Source organism: Pelodiscus sinensis, chromosome 9 (assembly GCF_052426305.1).
Source record: "Pelodiscus sinensis isolate ZL-2025 chromosome 9, ASM5242630v1, whole genome shotgun sequence".
NCBI lineage: Eukaryota > Metazoa > Chordata > Testudines > Trionychidae > Pelodiscus > Pelodiscus sinensis.
The window spans coordinates 59,582,187-59,608,019 of record NC_143060.1 but is presented as its reverse complement, the minus strand read 5'-3'; the positions used below and the strand labels follow the sequence as shown (position 1 = coordinate 59,608,019).

General features: G+C 46.6%; 1 protein-coding gene and 1 long non-coding RNA gene across 5 annotated transcripts in view; both read left to right on the top strand.

Moving 5' to 3' along the window:
* The first annotated feature begins 316 nt into the window (after positions 1-316).
* On the top strand, positions 317-1,549 carry LOC149523949 (uncharacterized). The gene is made up of 2 exons (XR_016350303.1): positions 317-688; positions 1,372-1,549. It is a non-coding gene; the product is annotated as an uncharacterized LOC149523949 (long non-coding RNA).
* A 21,299-nt stretch (positions 1,550-22,848) lies between these two features.
* SMG7 (SMG7 nonsense mediated mRNA decay factor) overlaps positions 22,849-25,833 on the top strand; it is an 84,274-nt gene continuing 81,289 nt past the window's right edge. For 2 of the 4 annotated variants that reach the window (XM_075936779.2, XM_075936780.2), the window contains exon 1: positions 22,849-23,234. In XM_075936779.2, coding sequence (XP_075792894.1) covers positions 23,206-23,234 — 29 coding nt within the window. In that variant the 5' untranslated portion in view covers positions 22,849-23,205. Of the gene's footprint in view, positions 23,254-25,833 lie in introns of all 4 variants that reach the window. The other 2 variants (XM_075936781.2, XM_075936782.2) reach the window with 2 other exon arrangements.

Here is a 25,833-nt window from a genome sequence, read left to right as displayed (position 1 = left end):
TGGAGCTTCAGCCTTGACTTGAAGGTTTTCTGCCTTCCTCTGTAGCATGGGGCACAGATCACAGCTGGAAGATTCTCTGCATCTTGGGGCCTTCAAAGTATTTGAAGGCTTCAATATCTGAGACATAGATTAGAGGATTATTCTAAGAGGGGTGGGTGAGATTCTGTGGCCTGCACTGTGCAGGGGGTCAGACTAGATGATCATAATGGTCCCTTCTGACCTTAAAGTCTATGAGTCTATGAGACTTTAGCCTGGCATGCTACAATTGCTGAGATTGTGACCTCACAGAGGCTGGAACGTTGATATCAGACCAGGATGCTAGAGATACACAGCAACGATTGGGATAAAGGAGACTTGTTTGACTGGCTATAGGATTGCTTAGGAACACAGGCCCCTTTCTGGTTCATTTATTCCCCCTCTAGCCACTGGGGACATGGAATAGGCCAGACAGTGGACTCTCTGGAATGGTTTGTCCCTGAAAGACATTGTTGCATCAGCCCAGGAAAAAGTAGTGTGGGTGACCCAGTCATAGGGCCAAGTCTTGAAGAGGAGGCAGGGGTTTTTGGAGCAGGAGGAGTCTGCAGGATGAGAGGACAATGGAGAAATACCAGCTGAGGAGGGCATGAAATGAGCCAGAGCTAATTCCCAGAACGAGGTTCTACTACCAGGGAATGGACATCAGCATAAGGTATCAGACCTTAAAAACATGATAGGGCCTAACCCTTCCTGGACTTCAGAGCAAAGGGCAAGGGGGGAACTGTGGTTTCCCTTGGGAAGGAGGAATCAGTCTCTGAAAACTTGATTTTTATTTTGATCAGCGAGTGGCTACTTGAGTCTGCTCAGAGGCTTGGAATGTTAGTAGTCTTGGGTGAGATGGATTTGTGGGCAGAGTGCAGATGACCGGGCCGATGGTGCAAAATAAGGGCCACATTCTTCAAGCTGATGTGGGCATGGAGCAGCTTTCAGGATTGGGGCCAAAATATACTTAACATGTGGTTGCAGAAATATGAATGGGATTGTATGTAAAGTGAGGGGAGGGGATGATATGCAGATGCAAAGGAGGGGAAGTCGAGAGCATTATGTCCGTCAGTAGGTAAGAGTCACAAACTTCAGATTCTAAACTGCAGGGATCACCAGCTGCTCCCAGGACTGTGAGCTGAGATTATGGAGATTTGTCCGTGACTCTTTCTAACATAGCTCATGTTCAGCCTGAAATAAACCAGATGATCAAAAGTATATGAAAGTGTCACAAAGTCTCTTGCAAGACTGGGTCCACAGAACTCTTGCACAGTGACATCGATGGATAGTACTCTGGAATTCAGTACTTGGAAGATTAAGAAGTCTGGCCCTGACTAGTCCATCTTTTCTCAGCAGATCAGAAGATTTTTTTGAAGGCTGCCCGACAGCAAGTATTGAGGACAGGAGAAATCTGAACAACCAGACAGAACTCTCCTGCTTCTTGCCTCTCTGAATGCAGCCCAAGGCGCGTATACATCACCAATCTAATAGAAGGCCCATGTGATGCACTTAATGAAGTCTGTGCCATGTTCTTGGGGTCAGATAGTGTCCTTAATTATAGGCAATGATGAACAAATGATGCACTGCATTTGAAATAGTTAGCAAATATGATCCTTTTTGCACAGGGGCACTGATGGGTTTGGGCTTTTTCAAAGCTAATTCAATAACAGATTGATTTTTGTTCCTTTAGCATTTTCAGTGACTTTTTTCTATCCTTAGAGCCCTGGAGACTGAGGCGTGTGGTGGATAGGATGCTCCTCTGGCAGTCAGAGGACTCATCCCAGTTCCTTCATAGCTAATCTGCCATGTGACTAGGCTATGGCTAGACAGCTGTTTTTTGGCGGAAGAGCAAATAGCACTCCTGTAAACCTCGATTTTTGAGGAATAAGGGATCTTGCAAAAGGGGGGGGGGAGGGAGTTCTGACAAATGGCCTATCTACACGGGACTTTTTATTGGCAAAACCTCTTCCGTAAAAAGAATCGGAAGAAGATATGCAAATGTGAGCGTGATTTGCATATCCTCTTCCGCAAAAAAATGGCAGTGTAGCCGTGGCCTCACGAGTGAGTCTGTTTCTACATCTGTGAAATGGGGAAAGCTGTTCCTTGTAAAGTGCTTTGGTATTTAGATCAGTGGCAAATATTTTTGTCAACGCAAAGTTCAGGCAGTGGACTCTGTGCACTGTGTTGTCTTCCTCACAGGCGTCGGCCCCTTTCTGGAGGCGTTGCTTCTCGGAGAACGTTCAGCCTCCATGTTCCCATCAGCCTTCACATCTCGATTAGTGCTGCCAATAACGGTGCTAAACAGAGCTGGGACGATGGCTTCCAGGAGGTGCTAGCTGATTGATAACCCCTTTCAGACACTGGCTCAGATGCAAACCACTACTAGAATAATATTCCTCTCTTTGTAGTCCTCAGTCATCCAGTTACACTTGATAATAAGGAAGAAGAAGCAGAGAGGAGGAAGATGCTTCCGTAGGGGCTACAGCAATATTCCCCAAACTGTCACTTGTTTTGGAAATGCTGTGGTACAGGTTAGATTGCCCTGGTCTGGCACCCTTGGGACCTGACTGGTCCCAAACAAGGGAGTTTGCTGAACCAGGGGAGGTCAATTCTGAGACACACCTGCCTGCCACACCCTCCCGCCAGACTCTGCTCCTGACCCCACCTACTGGCCCCTTAATTGACTCCCTCAGCCCTGGCTACTGGCCCATCAGCCACCCTTCCTGCCCTGGCTGCTGGCTCGACTTCTAGCCCCTGCCAAGCTACCCACACCATTGCCACTGGTTCTGCTCAGGCACCAGCCCCACTCAGGTTGCCTGGCCCCACTAGGTTGCTGGCCACTGGCCCCAGCTGGACTGCTAGCCTCACTGTCACTGGCCCTGGTCAGACTCCCGGCCCCAGCAGGGCTCCTGGCTGCAGACCCTCCTGTCACTTGAGTCCCGTCCATTGTGGCTCTCTGGTCCATGAACATCCATGGTCTATCCCAGAGGGTCCCAGTTTTTAGAGGTTGAACCTGTAGATGAGTCTCTGTATTTCTTTTACCCTTTCTCTATCTCTGTCTCAATTCTCATACTGGTGCTTGTCACCAAAGCGTCTTAATCCTGCAGACACGTTCTCCTCAATGGGCTGGAGGAGAGGACATGGCAGTTTGAGGATACTGGTTCAAGGATGGCCTCCGTGTAAAGGAAGCACAGTCTGAGGTCATCTGACGTCCACTGCGTGGGCAAAGAAGGAATTTTGCAGCTCTCTGTATAGACTCCAGTTTACATGGCAAAAGCCTAATGACAACCCATAAAAAGGGATTCAGGTTAATCGAACCAGTTTCCATTTTCACAAAGCACTTCTTGGTTACGTCTACACTGGCATGATTTTCTGGAAATGCTTTTAACAGAAAAGTTTTCCGTTAAAAGCATTTTCGGAAAAGCGGGTCTAGATTGGCAGGACTCTTTCTGCAAAAGCACTTTTTGCAGAAAAGTGTCTGTGGCCAATCTTGACGCACTTTTCCGCAAAAAAGCCCCGATCACCATTTTCATGTAGACAGCTGGCAAGTTTTTCCACAAAAGCAGATGATTTTGCGGAAAAACTTGCCAGTCTAGACACAGCCCTTGGTTTTAGCATAGCATGGTGGAAAAGGGTGCAAGAAACCTCCCCATCAGGCACCAGGCACCATCCCCGCACGCTCCTGCACACAGGGCCAGCTCCGTCCTAGCACCACCTGGGTCACAAACCATGCCAAAGAGGGGAACGAGCAGGCCAGGTCATGACCCCGCTCTCCTTCCATTCCACCAACAGACCCTGCCAGGGTTCCCAGGGCTGTGGTTTGGTTAATGCAGCCCTAGCACCAGGCTCTGGCTAAAAGCCACAGCTGAACCTTAGCAAAAGACACCAGAGGATTAAAAGAACCACTTGCAAGATGAGGCTGAGGAAGCTGTGAGGAGCTCATGATGCGGTGATCTTGGATGGTTTATGGCTGTTGAGTTGCCGGTGAAACCAGTTTGATATTCCCCAAACTTAAGTTGTTTAGTTTTGGTTTATTCAACTGAACTGCTTTCAAGTCAGTGCACTATTAAACTTCAGTGATAGGAAATCCTGTTTTTCATTATGGGAAGGTGTAATCCTCCATGGATCCTGGCCCACAGAAGCCAAAAGTGGCCTGAACAACTCCAGCCATGTCTCCACTTAGCAGAGGATCAAAGCTCTGATGAATAATCTACCAGGGTTCAATACTGTGGGTCTAGTATAGAACACTAAATTGAATGCTAAGGACACGCATGTTGGCGAGGACATTCCTTGTGACAGCGAGGAGTAAGGAAAGTTGATGGAGCGTTTCTCCCATTGACCTCCTATTGCGGGGCCACCCCAGAAAACTGATGCAAGCTACATCGACTACAGCTATACCATGTGATGGAGTTGCACATCTTGCATTGATTTTCTCCGCCAGTGTAGAGAAGGTGGTGCGCTGGAAGGGAAATGCAGTTTAATGTTTTGTTGAACTGCTTCGAAACAAAATCTTTGAGATTAGTTAAAGCATTAAGATGTTACCTCTGGTTGAAACAACCCAAAATTATTTAATTTTGATTTTCCTAATGGGGGGGGAAAAAAGATTTTCAGCAAAATCAGTTTTCCCCACAGAAGACTTTGATTTTGCAAAAATTGCATTTTGTGTTGCAAAATCATTGACAATTGCCAAACAGGTGTATGTCTCATGGACAGGGAGGGCTGGATAACATGTGTCTGGAAGCAAATGACTTCAAAAGAAGGAAGAGCAGCCGAATGAGGAAAAAGGTGGAGTCGGAGTGGCCTGTAAATGCAGTGCTAATAAGATGCAGGACTGGACTGCCCAGGAGAAGAGATGCTTTGATTCTTGTGCAGGCATTGGAGTTCTTCTACTGTAGTCTATCCCGGAACATAGCTTAGAAAACAAGGCTATTGATAAGGATCATTTACAAGCTCCCACCTTAAATCATAAGGGGTTTCCTGGCCCTGCTTGCAAGCTAAGGAGCTTTCAAGGAAGTATCTGAGCCTGATCGTCTGCGGTCCAGAAAGAGCCAGCTTAAAGCAAGCTGGGGTGAGCTGTGCTTTTCTGTCTTCAGGAGCAGCCTGGGCTTTTTCTTTCTCTCTCTGTTTTGGCTTTTGTGTGTCAGGTTTCTGGATTCATACAAGAGTGTTATGGTCCAGCGAGAGTATTTTATGATGTTTATCTAACTTTTCTGTCTCAGTGCTATTAACATAAAAGGGGATGTTCTTGAAAACCCTGCACTAGTGACATTTGGAGAAAACAGGCTGAATTTCAGGTAGGCTGATATTTTTAAAAATAATTAGGGGCCTAAGCATGTTCCTAATCATTTCAGATGGATATTTTGGGCCCAATTCTAAGCCCCCTCCCCCATTTATGTTAGTAGAAACCTTTTATATTGACTTCAATGAGAATAGGGTTGGACCATACCCAAGCATAGAAGGATCAACTCCTCCAGTAGTGCGGGGCCAATGTAATGACTCTGCTGATCCTCCCTCCTGACTTGTGCAAAACTTCTTGACAAGAGCATGTCCACACCTCAAAGCACATCGCAAAAGCCATGTGCTTTTGCGCAAGAGAGCGTCCACACTGCATGGACGCTCTTGCGCAAGAAAGCTCTGATTGCCATTCACAGAATAGCCATCAGAGCACCTGTGCTTTTTCCCATAGGGGTTTCTTGCGCAAGAAACCCCTCTGGAGCATCCACACTTGCCTTTTTGCACAAGAACTCTTGCACAAAAGGGAGTTATGCCTCGCAAAAGGAAGTTTTACTCTTGATTTCCTTGTGGAAAAGCACATTTGAGGTGCAGATGCTCCATGGGCTTTTGCGCAAAAACCTTGCAGTGTAGACGTAGCCTTAGGGTACATCTACACTGCAGCGCTATTTTGGGATACTTCTCGTATCCCAAAATAGCTATTCTGCATCTTTGACGCACGCCTGTTATTTCAAATTAGAATAGGCTCGCTACTCCGAATTCCTTGTAAACCTCATTCCATGCGGATTACAACGTTTCAGAATAGCAGTTTATTTTGAAATTACAAAATGAGCTATTTTGAAATTAACTCGAAATAAGCCACATAATTTGCATAGCTCAAATTATGAAGCTTATTTCGAGCTAAAGGTGCCGTGTAGATGCACGTCCAGTGAATTATGGCCTTCATGCTTCAGGGCTTTGGGTCAAGCCCTAACTGAATCTGTAAATCGCTTGACAATGAATATTGAAACAGAATTCACAGAGCAGTTCAGCCTTGTATAGCATGATCTAATTCTGTGCCCACGGTTCACAGCCAAGGTATGTATGTGGGAATGTGTTCTGACTTTTTCCTCCCCTTTCCCATGTGCCAGTGTGAGAATGTTAGGCAGTGAAAGGATGGGAGTGCCTGAGAAGAAAGCAGGAGAGACACAAATGAGAGCTGGGGGGGGGGGGGGAGGGGAGGATGTGTGTGAAAGGGAGAGGTTGATATTCACAAGTCTGTGTCATGCTTTCACATTGTCAGTTCCATTGCGCTGGGTGAGAGGAGGGAAAACCTTTCACCTGAAGACATTTAAATTGAGAGAAATTGGATTCCTTGTTCAGAGCTAATAAATAAGCGATTCCCCTTGTTCACAGAACCCCAGCAACCAACTGTCCTTCCCTAGTGAATTTTGCAATGCAACATTTCAAAGTTCAAAACCCTCTGACACTTGCTCATCCTTAAAAATTAAGGCGCAACAAAACTGGTTAAATGCAGAGAGCTAGTCTCTCTGGAAGACCTCTAGAATGACACTCACTACTGGTTCCAATAAGATAGATAGTAGGAACAGGTTCTGTGTTCTCATTGCTCTTGGCCTATGTTGTTGTGACATCTAAACAAAACCAAAGCCTATAAATCCAGTCCGCATAGAATAAGGCATTGGGATGTCAAAATTTAACTTTTTAAGATGTCAGATTCAATGAGCACAAGTGGAACAAAATTCAACAATTGCTAAAGGGCTAACCTTGTGGCAGAGCAGACCACATCAAGCAACTATCAGGGAGTAATTTTGACAGGTTTTGGCCTCTGCTATGGACCCTTTAGACTGCTTCAGTAGCCATAAAAGGAGTTGAGTGGCCCCTCAGGGAACTGCCTAAAGCAGAGGCAACGTAGAGCTGGCAAATTTTTATTTTGCTCATTCTTCTCTGTCAAGATGAGCTTAGGATGAAAGAGTTGCTGCTATTTCTGGTCGCAGCACAGCCTTTGAAAGTGGACCTCTACAAGCATATGCTTGCAAATTCATGCACTCTGTGTTCAGAGCACAGACGTCTTTTGCAATGATGGGTCTAAATGAGCTGTTCCCAATCAAGAAAGATCGTGGAGTCATTGTGGAAAGGTCTCTGAAAATATTTGCTCAATATGCAGTAGCAGTCGTCAAAGCAAACAATGTTAGGAACCCTTACAGAAGAGATGGATAATAAGACAGAAAATATCATACTGTCACTAAATAAATCCATGGTGTGCTCATACTTTGCTTATTGCATGCAGTTCTGGTTACCCCATCAAAAAATGAGGACTGGGAAAAGTATAGAGAAGGGCAACAAAAATTATTAGGGGTAAAGAACAGCTCCATTTGAGGAGAAATTAAAAAGACTGAGGCTGTTCAGCTTAGACAACTAAGGGTTATAATAGAAATCTATAAAATTGTGAATGGAGTTGAAAAAGTGAATGGGGAAGTGTCATTTACCCCTTCACAGAACACAAGAACCAGGAAACACTCCATGAAATTAACAGGCAGCAGGTGTAATACAAATTTAGAGACGTGCTACTTCACACAATAGACTGTCAACCTGTGGAACTCCTTGCCAGGAGATGTTGTGAAGGCCATATGTAAAAGTGGGTTCAAAAGAAAAATTAGATTGGTTCATTTGAGGATAGGTCCATCAATGACTATTGGCCAAGATGGTCAGGGATGCATCCTCATGCTCCAGGTGTCCTTAAACCTCCAACTGCCAGAAGCTGGGAGCAAATGATGGGATAGATCATTCAATAATTTCCCTGTTCTGTTAATTTCCTCTGAAGCATCTGTCATTGGCCACTGTTAGAAGACAGGGTACTGGGCTAGATGAACCATTGGTCTATGTTCTGATCCCATTAAGTCAATGGCAAAAATCCCATGAGCTTCACTAGAGGCTTGATTTCAATGAAGGTCTTGTATTAAAACCTGGAGTTAATTCTTTTTGAGATGGCCTCTATTACATTTGTTCAAGTCCTTATCAGGACTGTCTAGGATATGGGACTGGCTTTCCAGGACATCCCAAGAGGCAAGAGCAGCCTACTATTTAATCAGATGAAAGTTGGCCCACAAACTGTGATTCATTTATTTACTAAAGTCTCTTCACAGATCTAATTCTGGCTTCCTTAGGAATTATGTGAGGTTCTATAACCCATTGCTCAACTTACCTAGATTTATAGGTCTGCACAGGAATAATCTGAGCTATATTCTTGGGCACAGAGAAAGACTGAAGGAAATAACTAGCCCTCTAAAACTATGTCTACACAGCTTCCTTCTTCCACAAAAGTGTATGGAAATGAAGCTCAGATTAGCATATTGCTGTGCTTCATTTGCATAATTAATTAGGAGCTGGTTTTGCGCAAGAGGTTTTGCTCAAGAGCCGTTCTTCCTCATTTTCTCAGGAAGAATGGCTCTTGCACAAGAGGGGCTTTTTGCACAAAATGGCACTGTGTAGACGGCACCTTCTTGCGCAAAACAGCTCCTAATTAATTATGCGAATGAAGTGCAGCAATGTGCGAATCTGCACTTCATTTGCATAATTAATGTGCTAATCTGCACTTCATTTGCATAGGCTTTTGTGGAAGAGGGAAGCTGTGTAGACGTAGCCTAGGTGTGGACATCTGAGGTAGCACGTTATGATTCCTTTAATTTCTAGAGCTCTGGTTCTAATTCACATCAGTCATCACTTTCTGCAGGCTGGTGAAGTGTGTCAGTGTGCTCCATATGATAAGCATTACAACAGAGAAGAGACTAAACTGTCATATTCTTCTTGCTGTGAAAAATGCCCCTCCAGCTGAGGGCTGGTATGTTGTATTCATGGAAAACTTGTACTGTCACTGCCTGTGTTATGTTCAGTGGACTCCAGTCTGATAGGTAAGCTTGCCCAGAAGTTAGAGTGCTCTGGGTTCAATTCCTGGATCTACCATGGATTTCCTGTGTAGCTCACGTAGTCTCTGTGTCTCAGGTCAGGAAGGTATAATAGCCCTGTTCTATCTCCTAGGGTTGTGGTGAAATAAGCATTGTGAGGTAACAGGGTCTATATATGTACCTTCAAGGGATGTCTCTAGGGCTACGACTACACTGCAGCGCTATTTCACGATACTGGAGGTATCCCAAAATAGCTATCCCGCGTCTTAACAAGCTTGCTGTTATTTCAAAATATAATGGGCTCGATATTCTGACGTCCCTATAAGAGACATTTCGGAATAGTGGGTTATTTCAAAATTACAAAATAAACTATTTTGAAATAAGATCAAAATTCCGTATCTTATTTTGACCTAGGGTGCAGTATAGATGCACCCTTGTGGTGTAAAGCTGGTCCCATTCAATGATACTAAATAGAGCAAAAAGCTAAGGGTTATTTGGGCTAAGGCAAAGTTGGAACAAACTTTCCCATTTTTTTTAACTGCTGTTTTCTGCAGTGTTAAAGGCTTCCTCCGAAATTGCGACAAGTAGTCAGCAGTGCAGACCTCTCAGCATCTCCGAGCTGTGGTAAATTAAGTTGATCCAGGAAAGAATTAATCTTCTAGTACAAAATGTCTGTGTGAGGAACGCAGTGCTTGTGAAAATATGTTGACTGTTTCACTTCTTCTCTCAATTGGAGCTCTGATGCTGACTGTTTTTATAATATCAGTTTTTATGGACACACCTCATAAGCTTTCTATTGTGTGCTTGGGGTTTTTGAGTGCTTGTTCAGCCACCATACTCATAATGTCTTTGGGTTGTCCCTTTCAAGGCCACAGCTCTGCATGGAGTCCATAAAAAGCTGAATAGTTTTCAATTTTCCATTTTAAGAAGCTGCTTCCTTGTCCCAATTACATTTTCAAGCTGCTGAAAGGAATTATTCTTACTGAGCACCAGCATTGTGCCTGGTTCTGTAGCTGCACTGAACATTACAGAAAATCTGGTCCACAATTAAGGTTAGTTGTCTGGTTTGCACTTGAAGGGAATCAACCTTTGCTGTATTTTTCATGTAAAACATCTCCTCCCCAGATCTATAGCATTTATTGCGGAGTACGGATTGGATTTTCTAGGATTTTTTTAAGTAATTCCATTTCTTAGTCTAAATTATAATTAATTGAAAGCTGCATACTTTAAGAAATACAATACCTGTTTCAGGGTTTTGTTTTGTTTTTGATTTTTGTCCTGAATAATCTTAACAAGAGAATAATGCAAAGGGCATGTCTACACTGCGCTATTATTCTGGAATAACAGCCCTTGTTCTGGAAAAACAATACTATTTGTTTTTAATTATTTAAAAAATAATACCACATAGCCATTGCATTATTTTGAAAGAAAATCGAAATAAAGGAGGGCTTTTTCTGATGCTGGTAAACCTCATTCCACAAGGAATAATGCCTCTTCTGAAAAGCTCTTTTGGAAAAGGGTGTGTGTGGATGCTCTACTTCTGCTATGTCGAAATAGCTCCTTACCAGGGCCATTCTCAGTTATTCCTCCCCAGTGCCTCCTGGGGCTCTAAATTGAGATAGCATGTCCACATTAGGGGAGCCTGCCTCAGACTAATTTTGAGGCTTCCCTGTAGTGTGGACGCTCTATTTTGAAATAAGCTATTTCAAAAGATCTCTTCTGGAATAGCTTTTTCCAAAATAAGCTTGCAGTTTAGACGTACCCAAACATTTCAAGCTTTCCGTACAGTTACATTTAAATGAAATCTTGTCCCTCTCTAATTTCTCCTATTAAAATCGGTGTAATCTCATCTTAATCCAAAGACACAAAAATGCCTTAATCATAATTGTGTGGTTATTACATGGGGTCACTACAGGGCAGAATGAAAGTTGTCTGGATACCTTAACTGTGCATTTCTTACTTTAACATTGATACATGTAAATGCAACTTTAATTCTGAAATTACCTGAGTTTATAATTTTGAGATAAACTAACTATTCCACAGATGATGATGTTATCTGGGGGTTTTACCCTTACCTGGAACTTGTATGTGCTCTCAATCCATAGTTTTTGGTAGGAAATGGAAGAAATAATCACTGAGTCAAGGATCTTGTAGTCAAAATGGTTAGCCCACTGAGAGGAATGCTGTCCCCAGTGGTTAGGCCATTATGGGAAAATGCTGGGGGAAGGAGAATGAACCTTTGGGAAATGCTAGGATTCCACAATATACATAGGGCACCACAGATAAATCAAGGCTGGACAGGGAGTATTCAAGGAAGAACAGGACCAGGTTAGGTGTTAGCTTGGCATACAGGGCGCTCTGGTTCAGTTCCCTACTCTGGGTGGTGTGACCTTGAGCAAGCATCTCTGTGCTTTAGGTCCTTGTCTATACAACAGGGGGTAATAGTCCTTCTTTACTTGTTGGGGTGCTGTAAGGATACATACATCATAGCTTGTGAGGTGCTCAGGTCCTATGATCATGAGGACTCTAGAAATATCCAAAATAGATTCTGGTTTGGGATATCATCTCCTGCTAGAGAACACAGCACTGCTCTTCCTGCCACTTCAGCTGGTACGTTCCTTTGAGTTGTTGGTAGACAGAAGGTGTAGGTGGTTGTGTACCTAGGTTCAGATAGTATCTGCATTCTCTTGTTAGCTGTGCAGAAAATCCTTTCAAGCCCTCTTCAATCAGAGCAAGACACTCTGTGGGGTGAGTAGGCCAAGGCCTGTTTCCTTACTCTGTGTGCGTGTATGTGTGTGTGTGTGTGTGTGTGTGTTTCCTTACTCCTCACATGCGTGTGTGTGTGTTAGGGCTGGGATACATTTTGAAGGGGAGCAAAAAAATACCCCACAAGAAAGTCACTTTGAGAAAGCACATTTGATCTAACTATATGTGGTTTATGTGGAGACGTGGCGCGGGCAGGTTGCAATTGTCAGTGAAAAATTTTCCTTTTCTTTTCTTTTTCCCTCCAATGGGCACCCACAAGGAGAGGAGTGAAAAGGTGCTGGTGACACCATAGATACGCCTGAAACTGTGGCTCTCTTCCCCTTTGAAGGTGAAATTCAATTCTCAGGCAGGAAGTCTAAAAGGAAATGATTTTAACTCATTTTGTGGCTGATAATCCACTTCACTAATCAGTGCTCTTGACATGTCATTGAAACCCCTATTATTCAGACAGCTTTAGTAGCGCAGTAAGTTGATAAACCAATAGAGGACTGAATACTAAAAACCTCACGCCCCGGAAGATTAAAGGCTCTTAAATATATCCTGCATAAAAGACATTTCAAATAAAGCCTTCAGTATGAGACACAATTAGCTTTATGGAAAATCCACAGTTCATTTTTTACCAATATGACAGTCAGTAAAGTAAAAGCTTGATAATAGAGGAGTCTCTCTAGGCATATTTTTGGCTTTGGAGTGGACCTTGAATCTCACCAGACTGAAACAAGACCGCCATTGAATCAACCTCTCCTGCTAACTGACAAGACAATGAAGAAAAGTGCATCTTCTTATGAACGGTGAAACATGGGCTTGTCCTACCAGAGCAGAATGCTCAAACTCAAGCTCTGACTTTGATACATTCCCCTTTTGACATCAGCATGCAAAAGCAGACATGACAGGCTTGCAGGGATGAAGACATGTTTTTGTGCCTATATCTCATGTTCGGCTCACACCAGTGCTAGCAGTCAGAAAGAATCTGTGTTCTGGTTAGTTAAAGGTTGAAACCAGTGCTAAGCTTGGATTTTAAAATATCAAATTGGCATTGGAATCATCTTTCCTTTGAAAGCAATACTGCCCGAGTTATCCCCAGGACACTGTGAGCACAGGCATGGAACATAAGGCAGCTCAAATATCAAGATGCCATTTTAAATGTAACTGTTTAATTAAGGTATGCAGTGTGGTTGTGCCATTTAGTTTGGCTTCAAAAGCGGAGGCCGATTGCCTGAAGGGGGCTCAACCACAGTAAACAGCAATAGCCTCTTGCTCAGGAGAGGGAAGGTGCCAGGAGACAGAAAGGTGGAAAGTTGTTAAATTGTTTGATCACAATTAGGAGAGTTTAGTGGGGCAATCACCCCATTCTAGAGTAAAAAGGGCTAAAAACTGCCTTGGGAGAGGGCTGTCCCAGGAGCCAATCAGAGGTGAGCTAGAGTGGACCAATGAGGGCTTGTCTAGGCCCTATTAGAAGAACTACTGGAGGAGAGGAGCACACATTCTCCTCCAGCGCTGGAGGGACAGGGACCTAGCTCTCTGCCAGTGAAGTACCATGGACAGAGCAGTGCTGGGAAAAGACAAAGTGAGCCAGGGGAGCTCCAGACAGAGTAATCCCAGGCTGTGGCCTGATGCAGGGGCCTGAGGGGTACTAGGGCTGCAGGGAGGCAACCAGGACAGGAGAAGGCAGCAGAAGGCAGGAGAAGCCTATGATGAGTGGCCATTTCAGACTGCAGTTTGCCCCTGAGGGGTCTGGGAAGGATGTGGGTCCTGATACAAGTTGGTGGAGAATGGCCAAAAGGTTACAGTGGGCAAGACATCAGCCAGAAGAGGGCACTCTGAAGGCTGGTTTGAGCTAATTCCCAGAGTAACCAGCAGCAGCCGCCATGCTGGTGAGTCACAAATTGTTACAAAGAGCAAGAGCCCTTCTACAGAAACGGTGTTGGTCACAGGCCTGGCCACAGAGTTTGCGGGGCCCAAGGCAGCATGCTGTGGTTGGCTGAGCCGCCCGGCCAGGTGGAGGGGTGGCGGGGGGGGGGGGGGATTGTCTGGGACGTGCTGCAACCCAGCTCGGTGTTTAATGTCCAGCCAGAGTGGGTCACAGCCCAGCTGCGCAGGTAGCGAGGGGCTGGAACGCTGGTCCAAGATGCGTCCCCTAATTAGAGTGGCACCAACCCCCAAGAGTGTGGGGGGTTAGCCTGGCTGTGCCTGGCCAGCTCAGGGTGACCTGCTCCCAGCCAGGGTGGGGACGGGCGGGGCAGGGGACTCTGACAGCCTATCACCTTCTACCGTGGGCAGCTGCTGCTCCTCCGATCTCATTCCCTCTCAACCCCCACCCCGCCCCGCCCTCCACCAGTGCCTGCTCCCCGCCCAAGCCTCCCCTGGAGCCCCGGGGCAGAAAGGCGGCATGAGCCAGGCCAAGGCAGCAGAGCAACCCCCCCACATTTAAAAAATGCAGATGGAAAAACAAACCCATCTGTGCTGGGTGCTTTCCAGTCAGGGCACTGAGTGAGCAGTCAGGTGGGCAGGGCCAGAAGCTGGGCAGCACAGGATCCTGAATGCGCAGGGCCCAAGGCAACCACCTCGCTCGCCTTGCCCAAAGGCCAGGCCTGGTTGGCCATATCCTCAGACAAGGGGACAGGCCACGAAGAAACTTAGGCCAACTAATTACAGGGGATGCATGACATAGGAGACATGTCCAAGGGACCAGAACATTGAGCAGAAGACCCCTGGCACAGTCCATCACAGGCTTCAGCGGATGGTGCCCAGTGGAACTCTGCTTGGATGTGTATGCATGAGTGCTAGGAATCCAGCTTCCAATCACCAAGAGCCTCATCGTCCAGCTCCCTCCTCCTACCTGTTTGAATCCAGAGTCCATCAGGATCACAGTCCATCAGGAGAATGAAGGACCCATTCCATCAAGTGAACAGAAGAGCCACCGAATCCAAGAAACAACTGACAGCAAGGGACAAACAATGAAAATATGGGGATGCAGGTGCAGGCAACGGGGTCAAAACACAGGATGCAGAAGGAGACTTCAAGCAGAGAATCCCGAACACCCTCTGCCCTTAGAAGAAGTCCAAGAATTCAGTGGCTCAGAGAAACTCTGTCTCAATGCATGTGCATGTGAGTACTAGAAATACTGTACTCTGCTGCAAAACGCCTCCCCATTGAACTTCCTCCTTCTGGAGACTGAAGTCCTCTATCACTAACACAGAGACTGCCCAGGCAAGAACAATGCACATTTCAATTCTGCATGGGTGGGATTATGCATAGGAGAAACAGGGAAGCTAAATCGCTAATCTCTGACGAGGTTTTCACCAACAGCACCAGTTAGTGACAAATATGGTGTTTTATGATGTGGCCACTTACCCATCAGCAACTGGACTGACACAACCATACTCATGTCCCATATCCCAAATTGTATCTGCTTCATCTCCTCAGATTGCCCCTACGCTATTGAATTCAGTAGCAGTTTTGTCCACATAAAGGCAGCTTCAGGTATAAAATGAATAATGAAGTAGATAAACCCCACCTATCAATTTGTTTATGTACTGACATCCTTAAGTATTATATAAAACAATCACACCTCTGAGAAATAATAATCTATTACTGTCTATTGAGCCTTCCTCTGTGAAGGGCCTGATTCTCAGGGAACTTCATTTCTGCAAGAGAAGCGGGGTCAAGGTGGGATTTAGGTTAATTCTTAAGAAACCTTTATGTGCTCTACATTCTAGGGCTGTACAGGGCATCATCTGGCCCCAAAGTTATAGCAGCCTTTGAGTCTTCTATTGGCACTTTGCAACAACTGTTCAGTTATGATTAATGCATTTTAAAGTATATCCCATATTAGATTAAATTGATTTTAAATACATGTTAGTGGCTTTGTTTGTTTATTTCTGTATTTGGGGGGGGGGGGTAGGGCTGGTTTTGTGTGTGTGTTGGCTTTTATTTTCCCATCTCTCTTCTCAATGGTACCACCGCAGGGCAGAGTTAAGGTTGTTTGGATGCCTTCACTTTGTGTTTCATATGTTTAACATGCATATGTTCCTTTTAGGGTTCACCATGTATTTTCTGGGTCGGTCATACTTGATGTTGGGATAAGAACTGTGTGTGTGTGTGTGTGTGTGTGTGTGTGTGATTGTAACATTCTTTTACTCATAAACTTCTGATATATACTCAGCCATACTTTGTTTTTAACATAGTTGTAATTCTTAATGAATGCCAGGAGTTACTCTCTTTTTAAAATGTTTCTTGGTCTGTTTAACTGTAACTACAATTTCTAATGTTTATTTTGTTTGTTAAAAGCTTTTCCCTGGATTTCACTTCTCTAAATATGAGGCTTTACATAATTTGTCTGTTACTTTTGTATCTAAAAGTTACTTTTAAGTTCCAGACTAGGAATGCTAACTCTCTCTCTAGAGAATTTATGTGCTTCAGTAGAAAAAAATCAAGACTCCTCCGCCCCCATCTATCCATAAAGAGAGAGAAAGTGGTCATGAGCTCCCTCCCAGATCTTTTCACCACATGCTCTGGGTGGATTTACAATGAAACATACTGTGCTCGGGCATGGGCCCCCCCCCCCAGCGGCATGGGGCCCCCACGGCTGGGCTGCCCAGCCCCAGATCCGCCACACACCCCGCTCCCGGGCAGTGAGCCATTCCTCTGCAGAGAGGGCTGTGGGGGTGGGGGCATGAGGGTGGGGAGGATCACCTGTAGGCTGCAGCCTCAGGAGCACTGGTAGGAGGTGGTAAGCAGTGTGAACACGGGCTGGAAGGCTTCAGAGGAGCACGGGGCAGGAAAGGTTATTATGTTTATAAAGTGCTCTTATCCAACACATTTTACAATAGTTAGCTAATGGTACAAACAATATTTGGAAAGATCATTAAGTTTTCCACTGAGACCCTCAGCAATTTTCAAGTAGTCTGTGGGGGAAAAAAGTTAGACTACAGAAACAATTGAGGTACCTCACTTAATTTTTGTTTACTTCTTATTACTTATAATATAGGAGGAGGAAGAAAAAAGAATGAAAATGGGAGGGACAGGAAGGCTGAATGTTCTTTTTCTTGGCTGGGTCCCCGGAGGACCCCAAAAATGAAGCTGAGCACAGGGCCTCACTAACTCTAAATCTGCCACTGTCACCTGCTTGAGGGTCATGGCCTCCAAGTTAAGAACCAGTGAGTTAAAGGATTTTGCCATTCTGCAAAGAGATTTTTATAAATCCATGGTGATTTTTGTGTATCGTACCAGAGATTGGACCCTGCCACTTTGTGCTCCCTTTTGTGATGCACATGCCTCCCTATAAGCACTCTCCATCCAAGCATCTGAAAGCATGTTAACATTTGTAATTTAACTCCAGAGCAGCCGCATATGGGTTTATTCAGACAAGGCTGCCAAACCCACAGTTGCATGGAGCCTCCCTGAGTCAAGACACTACCATGGGACAGGTCAAACTGCTAGCATGAGCTTTACAGCTGTGTTCCAGTGCCCATAGCTGGGCGTGCAAGCTGCTTTGTGCTGATTCAGAGCTTTGTGGTGATCTTTGATCTGCCCAAAGAGTTGGAATGTTCCCTTGTTGTAGCCTTTGCAGGGACATATCCCAGGTTTCTCTCTTCACATTCTGTTAGGCTTTAAAACAAAATAAAAATGAAATAAAACGAGTATATAAGGAATATCACAGATTCTTGCTACATTTACATGAATAAAAACAAAAATGACTTGAGTTAAGGATCCAAGCAACGCCTGGTAAATCTTGTAGTATTATAATTATGATATGCTTTTCAGCACCTTTTAAATCTGTTTATCCATTTCCTCACATTGTATGTAGCACATTTCTCTTAACTAGCTCTACAAATGCAAAGACCAGGTCTGAATCCATTCTCTTAGGCTGCGTCTAGACTGGCAAGTTTTTCCGCAAAAAACTTGCCAGCTGTCTACACTGGCTGCTTTGAATTTGCGCAAGAACACTGACTATCTAATGTAAGATTGTCAGTGTTCTTCCGTAAATACAATGACTCTCCCATTCGGGAAAAAGCTCTCTTGCGCAAATGCTTTTGTGCAAGAGGGCCAGTGTAGACAGCTAAAAACTGTTTTGCGCAAAAAAGCCCTGATGGCGATCGGGGCTTTCTTGCGCAAAACCGCGTCTAGATTGGCACGGACGCTTTTCGGCAAAAAGTGCTTTTGCGCAGAAGCGTCCATGCCAATCTAGATGCTCTTTTCCAGAAATGCTTTTAACGGAAAAACTTTTCCGTTAAAAGCATTTGCGGAAAATCATGCCAGTCTAGACGTAGCCTTAGAGTCTAGTTAGCACCCTACTTTGATAGCACAACAGAGAAGACTGGACTGGGACAGAGGCTGAAACTGAATTTTGGTCCTCTATAGCTTGAAGACACCAGGTCTGCTTGAGCTAGCCCTGGCCCCATGAGAAGGACAAGGGTTGTTATTTAGTTTGGTCAAAACCTGCAATTCCCATTCAGTGGGAAATGCCAAACAAAAAAAATCTTGACAAAAATCAAACCATTGAAATTCCATGTGAAGGGGAATTCCAAAAATTTTCTTCAGAAAAATTGAAAAAGGACCTTTTAAAGCATTTGCCAGGATATCCAAGCTGCTTGTCTTTCCTTGCTCTCCCCCTCCCCCAAGCTGTTGGTCTGCTCAGATCATGAATGCCTGACTAATTGGTGCTTCTCAGCCACCAGGTTGGTAATCAGGGAAGTATGGATTCTAGGGCATGGAGCAGTCCATACTAGCTCAGGGAGCTGAGAATCCCTGACTGGTTTCAAAAATTTTAATGGAATTGACACCTTTGCACAGAGTATTTTGATTCCATTGAGTCCTCATTCTTCATCCAGCTCTAGTTAATATCCTTATATTACAGATGGAGGCATAGAGAGGTTAAAGATGAGGCATAGAGAGGTTAAAGGTATCTCCCAAAGTCAATAGACCGCAGCAGTTAGCCTTGTGCTCTAGCAATAAGACTGCACTATCCTCCTGTACTAGCCCTTTTTGCACCATCAGTATCAACTTGCTGTTGCTACTGCTGGATTTGAACTGGCATCCTAAAACCAGGCTACTACCAATCTCCTGAGTCACCCACCACTCTACAAGATGACTAAATTATAGCTTTTTTCTGTTGGTAACTCCCTGATCCTCCCTACTGCAGACTGGCTGTAGATATTTTGCTAATATTTCCTGCAATGTCATTTCAGAGGGTGGGTATAAACAAAGCTGAGGCTCCCTGCAAAGACATTGTAAACTGAATCCCTAGCTTTGGAGCCTAAGATTCAAAGTGGGGCTTTATGCTCCCCAACCATCGCCTTCCCCAAATGGTGAGGCTAGGGAACCGCAGAGGTGTGTTTGTGGAAAAGTTAGGGGAATGAGGCATGTGAAAGTTTTACCTAAAAGGAAAATTGGAGAGAAACGATGATATGTCCAAGTCAGGGCCACAGTACATATGGGGATGGATATTCTGATTCTCCACGGAGCTTCAATTACTATCTCCACAGAGCTCTTAGCACAAAGCCACTCATGTGCCATATCATGCACAGTCTGATCTCAGAGGGATGAAGCTCAGATGACCCAACTATTCTTCCTTTGCACATCTGGCAGTCTGGTTGGAGGAGTTTCCTTCTCCAACACAGATTCTCGCTGGTGCTCTGCTAGAGCCAAGGAATGCCTGATATAAGTGAACCAGCTAGCAGGACTGGGCAAAGTTGTGCTGCTGCCCTCCAGCCCCATAGGTGGAACTGAATCCTCCCCAGCAGCCAGGATGGCAGAGAAAACAGTGGAGAGGCTGCCCATTTCAGGATCCTGTAGAGGAAGAAGACGGGTCTGCAGTAACAGTGGAGATAACACCATGGCATCATCTGGCCAGAGATCTGGAAGTTCTTTAGAAACACAAACCTGTCATCCCTCCCAAATTACAAACTGAGAAACTGAGGGACAAGAGATTGAGGTTCCACATTTTTGTACTGTAAATTACTAATACATTCTTTTAATCTTAACTCCATTTAAACTTTTTGATGAGGGACTGGCAACAGAAACCAAGCCCCCTGCTGTCCAGGGCCATGCCCTAAAAGACAGATTTTCAAACAGTTCTGCTCCTATTCAGGCATACAAATAAAGTAGGTGGATTTTCCAAAGAACTCAGCATACTGTGTGCAAATTACAGTACCAACCACCTAAGTGCTCAAAAATCATAAACTGGGCTCCAATCATTAGATTGTCTTTAAAGTGACTAGTGTTTTTTTTAATACATTTTGAATCTCTTTGTGTTCTGTTTTGGGGTTTAAAATATTTTCTCTGCAACCATGAGCGGAACGAAACAGTTTTAAAACCCTCAACAAGAGATATTCTTACACAATCACAGAACTCCAGGACCGGAGGCTTTAAGACCAGGGTGGGCAATCATTTTTGATGGAGGGCCGGCTACTCCAAGATTTTGGTAAGTGGTCAAGGGCTGCACTTTTCTATGGAGGCAGTGAAGGATCAAGGATGTACATTGGATGCAGAAGGGAGCTCGCAGTAGGGGACTGGAATGCAGAAGAGGATGTAAGGTCCAAGAGAGAGTTTGGCTGAAGGAGAGGGTTGTGACCAGGGGCAGGGGATTGGGTGCAGGGTCCAGGAGGGGATGCAGGTGCAGAAGATATTCTGGCCTGGGGAGGGATGTACATGTGGGTCTGGGAGAGAGCTATGACTTAGGGCGGGGGAGCAGGTGGTGACCTGAGGCAGGAGATTGGGATGCAGGGTCTGGGAGGGGGTATGGGTGCAGGAGAGGATTCTGTCCTGGGGGAGAGGTGGAGGATCTGGGAGGGAGTTGGGATGTGGAAAGGGGTGGGGTGTCAGAGGCTGGTTCTGGCCAGGAGGTGCTTACTTAAGCAGCTCCTGGCCGGCAGCTATCTCAAGCAGCCTTCCCTGTCTGCCAGGAGTCCCAGACTGTGCAAAGCCACTGGCTGTTCCATGTGGCTCTCTGTGCTGTGGGGGGAAGACTTCCTGCACTGCCCTGCCATAGCAAAATCTCTCAGCACCTATTGGCTGGAGACCCTTTCCGGCCAATAGGAGCTGAGAGGCAGCATGCAAACCCTCCCTACCAGCACAGAAAGCCATAGGGAGCAGCCAGCTGCTTTGAGTGGGCTGCGGGCTGGAGTAAAATCACCAAATATAATGAGATGTATGATAACACCAAAAGAGAAAGCAATACTGAGCTGTGTGCTGAATTCTTGGAAATCTGGTTCCTAGTGTGGATGCAGATGCTTGAAAGTCAGACCCTAATTGTATTACATGAGGGCTACTCAACTTTGGAAACCTTAGGGCCCACAATGATACTCACAGCAAATGCTGAGGGTGCAACTTAAGTGTGGTTGCATATACATGCAAATAGCTTATTTCACATTGATGGGCATGAATACAAACTTTAAGGCTTAAGCCCCACGCTGGACCCAAATGTGGCCAATGTGAGCCAGTCAGCACCTCTCAGGCTTTGCCTACAAGGCTAAGCAGCCAGCACTTCCCAGAATGCCGCAGTGCTCCTGGCACCTCCTCCCTGGGGGCTAGAAACACCGGCACCCTGTACCCGTTCCATCCAGCCTGTCCATTTGTGTCTTTAAATGCTCACCCTGCATGGGAGACACCTTGCCACTGTGGAGAGTGTTCCCAGTGGAGGCCACGTTCGTAGAATCCCACCTGTAGGCCGTGTGTTGAGCCCTGTGTAAACCCAAACCACACAGCAGGCTGCAAACAAATGGGCTGCGGGCTGCACACAGCCCACAGGCCACGTGTTGAGTAGCCCTGCACTACACTGTACTTCCTCCCAGAGAAGGAAAAAGCCAGTTTGCCCTGCTAGCTGGCAAGGAGCAGAGAGGAATGGAGAACCAGCATCAGCAGCAAAACGTGGGTATGTGTGAGAGAGTCAGGAACTAAGTTACCTTCCCAGGGAGAAGACAAAGAGGGTTTTGGTGGGGAGCGATAAGAACAAGGCCACCCTTCTAATAACGAACTGATGGATAGAAAACGACAGCAGAAAGAACAAAGCAACCCGTGGGAGTAAGGAGCTGGAATAGCTCTAGCCCTGGAGAAGGCAATGAGAGGTGCTCTCTAAACCACTTAGATCACTCCCCCATACAGAGAAGCAGGGACTGCATAGGGCCTTAGTTATTATTTTTCACATTACTGGCGTGACAGGCACCCTTCCTCGTTAGCTGGAGCGAGTCCCGCTTACATCAATGTCTTTTTTAAGTTCTCTCGCTCTTGTGATGAAGGCCTTTTGAATGAGCCTCGAGCATCTCCCTCCCAAGTGCTGGAATCCGCTCCTCGTTTCCTCCGTCACGGCTGGGGGCGACCGGCGCCTCCTGGAGTCCTACGCGATTCGATCCGTGACACAGCAACATTGCCTCCTGACGTCAGGGACAATGACGCGCCTGGAGCTCGCCTGGCTCGCTCCCCTCCACCAGGAGCATCCTCGGACTTCCCCGGGATGCAGGCGGGAGCACAGGGCACGTTGCTATGACAACGGCACTCAGCTGGGACCTGCGGGCTGGGACCACGCCTGGCAGCGCAGCTTTCTGCGGGGGCGGGCCGGGCTGCGCTCTGCCCAGGCGGGGGAGGGGAGACTGGCGCCAGCAGGTGGGCACGAAGCACGGGGGAGGGTTTCTGTGGCTCCCCCGAGCGACTGGCCAGCCGGCCCGCATATGGCAGCAGACAGAGCACGGGGGGGGGGGGGTTGGCAGAGGAGTAGCGGGGCCACGCGGGAGCGGGCGGCGTTCGGAGGCGCATGGAACGGGGCGGAGCTACTTTCGTTGGCTGCATTCCAATCCGGAAGAGCGGCACGCTCGGCGGTTGCTATGGGGATCGCACAGCAAACCCCCCCCCCCCCGGTTGCTATAGCAGCAGCCCAGTCCACGGGGTGGCGGGGAAGGCTTTGGCGGTCGCACCCGGCAGGAAGTGTGGCGGGGGGAGGCGTGCCCGGGCCCGGAAGTGTGGGGGAGGAGGACGGCATTGGCTGTGAAGCCCGGAGGCTGCTGCCTGCCCCGGCGCGCGGAGGCGGCGGCGGCTGCTCCTCGAGCCCGGTGGCTTGAGGCAGACAGCGAGGGCCGCGCGGGGCCGGAGCGGGTCTCGCGAGATCGGCTCCCTCTCTACGCCCACTCCCGGGCCGGCGACCCAGCGCGGGGACACCCGGCGGGCAGGAGGAGCCTGGGCCCAGCACGGGAAGATGGCGGCGGCCGGAGGCGGCGGCGGCTCCAGGGCGGCGGAGCGGCCCCGGCTGTGAGACCCGCAGAGGGGGCGCCGGGGACGCAGCGAGCGGCGGAGGATGAGCCTGCTGTGCGCGCAGTATCTCCGGTGAGGGGGCGAGGGTGAGGTGAGGGTCAGCGCCGGCCGCTCGGCCCGGGCTGTAAGGGGGGCCGGGGGCCGAAGGTGAGTGGCGGGGGCGGGGCTGGCTGTGCACCTCGGACAGGGGGAAGGTGTTGGGGAGCGTCGGCGAGAGGCGAGCAGCGATGCAGGGGAAGGGGGGTGCGCGGGGAGGAGGTACGTGCAGGGGACAGGAGACTGGGGAGCAGACGAGGAATAGGTGGAGAAGCTGGGGCGGGGGTGGGGAACCTTGCTTGGGTCGGAGGCTGCTGACCCCCAGGCAAGTAGATTTAGCGTGCTCCAGCCCCACGGTGGGATAGTGGGGGGGAGGGCTGGAGCACCAGTGCAGGGCTCCCCCAGTGTTGGGGGGGGGGAGTCCTGAGCCTGGGGGGCTAGATTCAGGCAAGCCAGGGGGTTCAGGTTCCCCATCCCTGAGGTAGGGATAACCTCCGAAGTCTCAGGAGGTGGTTTCAGGGAGTACCCAGTAGGGAACAGTGGAAGGATATAGTCAAGGAAGAAGGAGGAGAGCCATATGGGTGGGAAAGGTGAGGGAAAATAGTCCTGGGTAGAAAAGGAAACATGTGGAATAGATGGTTGGGCCAAAAGTTGGATAAGCAAATTGGGGACGATTGCATGGCAGAGTGGGATTAACTGTAGATGGGGAGAGAGTCATTGTTCAGATGAGAAATCCCAAATATTTAGTTGCATTGTTAAATACCACATAGGAGTTATGTAAGTTCAAGTATGCTAATGGTTTCATGGCTTCATTCTAACTTGGGCTATTGCATTCTTCCTGTCTGCGTTCTTCTGCAGCTTCAAATCAATACAGGGCAAACTCTGAGTTATACTGTGCAGTGTTAAGTGGATGTTACTCATAAAGCAAAATCTGTATATGTAGTCTGTAAATTGCTTTCAGTTTCTTTGCTATGAAAAAACTTAAGACAACAAGTAGTCCTGCAGCACCTTAGAGACTAACAAAAATGCTGCAGGACTTTTCATTGTTTTTTAAGATTTTTCTATTACAGATTAACATGGCTACCCTTTGAAACTTTTGCTATGGAAGGCAATATAGCAGTGGTTCTCACATTGTGGTCATTGGACCAGTAGTCTACAAAGCTTTTTCTGGTGACTTGTAGCGTTAAAACCAAGCAATTTGGGGGTTAGAAGAGGAAATAGTTAACGGGTTTTTCATAGAATTGTGGAATCCCAAAAGTATGGAAATGCACAATACAATAGTTTGCAATGGAGCATATTGGGACATAAGCTTTAAGCAAACTTAATTCTTTGCATTTAAAATCCCAGCCCTCCTGTAGTTTAGATGAGCAGTGAGTGATAAGTTATGTGAATGATTTAAAACAATTCATAGCAGTGTCAGCAAAAAAGCCTAGATGATAAGCCTAGTACTAGTATATAAACTAAAGAGAGAGAGAGATTTTTTTTTTTTTGAAGAGTCAGGGACTGAAGCAAGAGGCTCTGAAAGATGCAGTTAATATAATTTTGCAATTCTAAAATTCCTTCTGTTGAGCGATCGTAAACACTTCCGTAGCTTCAGCTAACTCCTCTCCCTCCCCCCCCCCCATAATGGCAATCCCAAAATTCTTTTTCTCTCTCCATTCTTGTATTCCTGGCTGCCTCTCAATCCTCTTGGATGTTGCCATGCTATTTCAGCCTTGTTCTTTTGAAAACAACTTTTCTTTTCTCCATCGCCCTTCTCTTCATGGACAACATCACTATTCTTCATGTCTCCCAGGCCTGTAATAATGTGTTGCATTTGATTTTTTTTTCTCCTGCTCCACCCCCCTGCTGTCACATTTTCCTTGTTAAAAGCTCCCAAATGAGTCTTTTCTATTGATTCCAGTGGTTAGATCCCTATCCATATACTTGCCATTTTTTTGCTTTTATAACTGAAGTCTTGTCTGACTGGCCTTTCTGCTTCTGGACACTTCTGCCACCCTCTAGTACCACCAATTTGACAGACCTGAAGTTATCTTCCTTTCTCTCTGTTCTGAGCAATTCCTCTTTTCCTCATTGGAAACAAAACAAACTTTGTGAAATCTTTTCATTGGCTTTCTGCCAACCCTGCTGACAAAGGTGGGGGTGTGTGAGTGAATGAGTGATATATATCAAGATCAATGGGGACAACTGCCCCAGAACCCTGCGGCAGGAGCCCCAGGCACTTTCAATTGCTTGGGGCCCAAAGGCGGGGGGCTTGCTCCAGGCAGTGCTGAAGGCTGGGGATGGTCCTGACAGGGAATGTCAATGTCCTGCAACCACCCCCTGCCTTGCTCTGGGACCTGAAGTAGCTGTCAGCTCCCCTGTGTTCTGTATTTTACCACATTAAGTTCAAGATCCTCATCTGCAAGATCTTCCATAGTCCCCTATATCTGTGTGCCTGGTACCTTTCAAATCTTTAGTGTTACTGCTCTCTTTGGTCTTGCCTATACTATCGGGCCACCAACCTAAGTTATGCAACTTCAGCTATATGAATAACCTAGCTGAAGTTGAGTATCAGAGAGGTAGCCGTGTTAGTCTGAATCTGCAAAAGCGGCGAGGAGTCCTGTGGCACCTTATAGACTAACTGAAGTGTTGG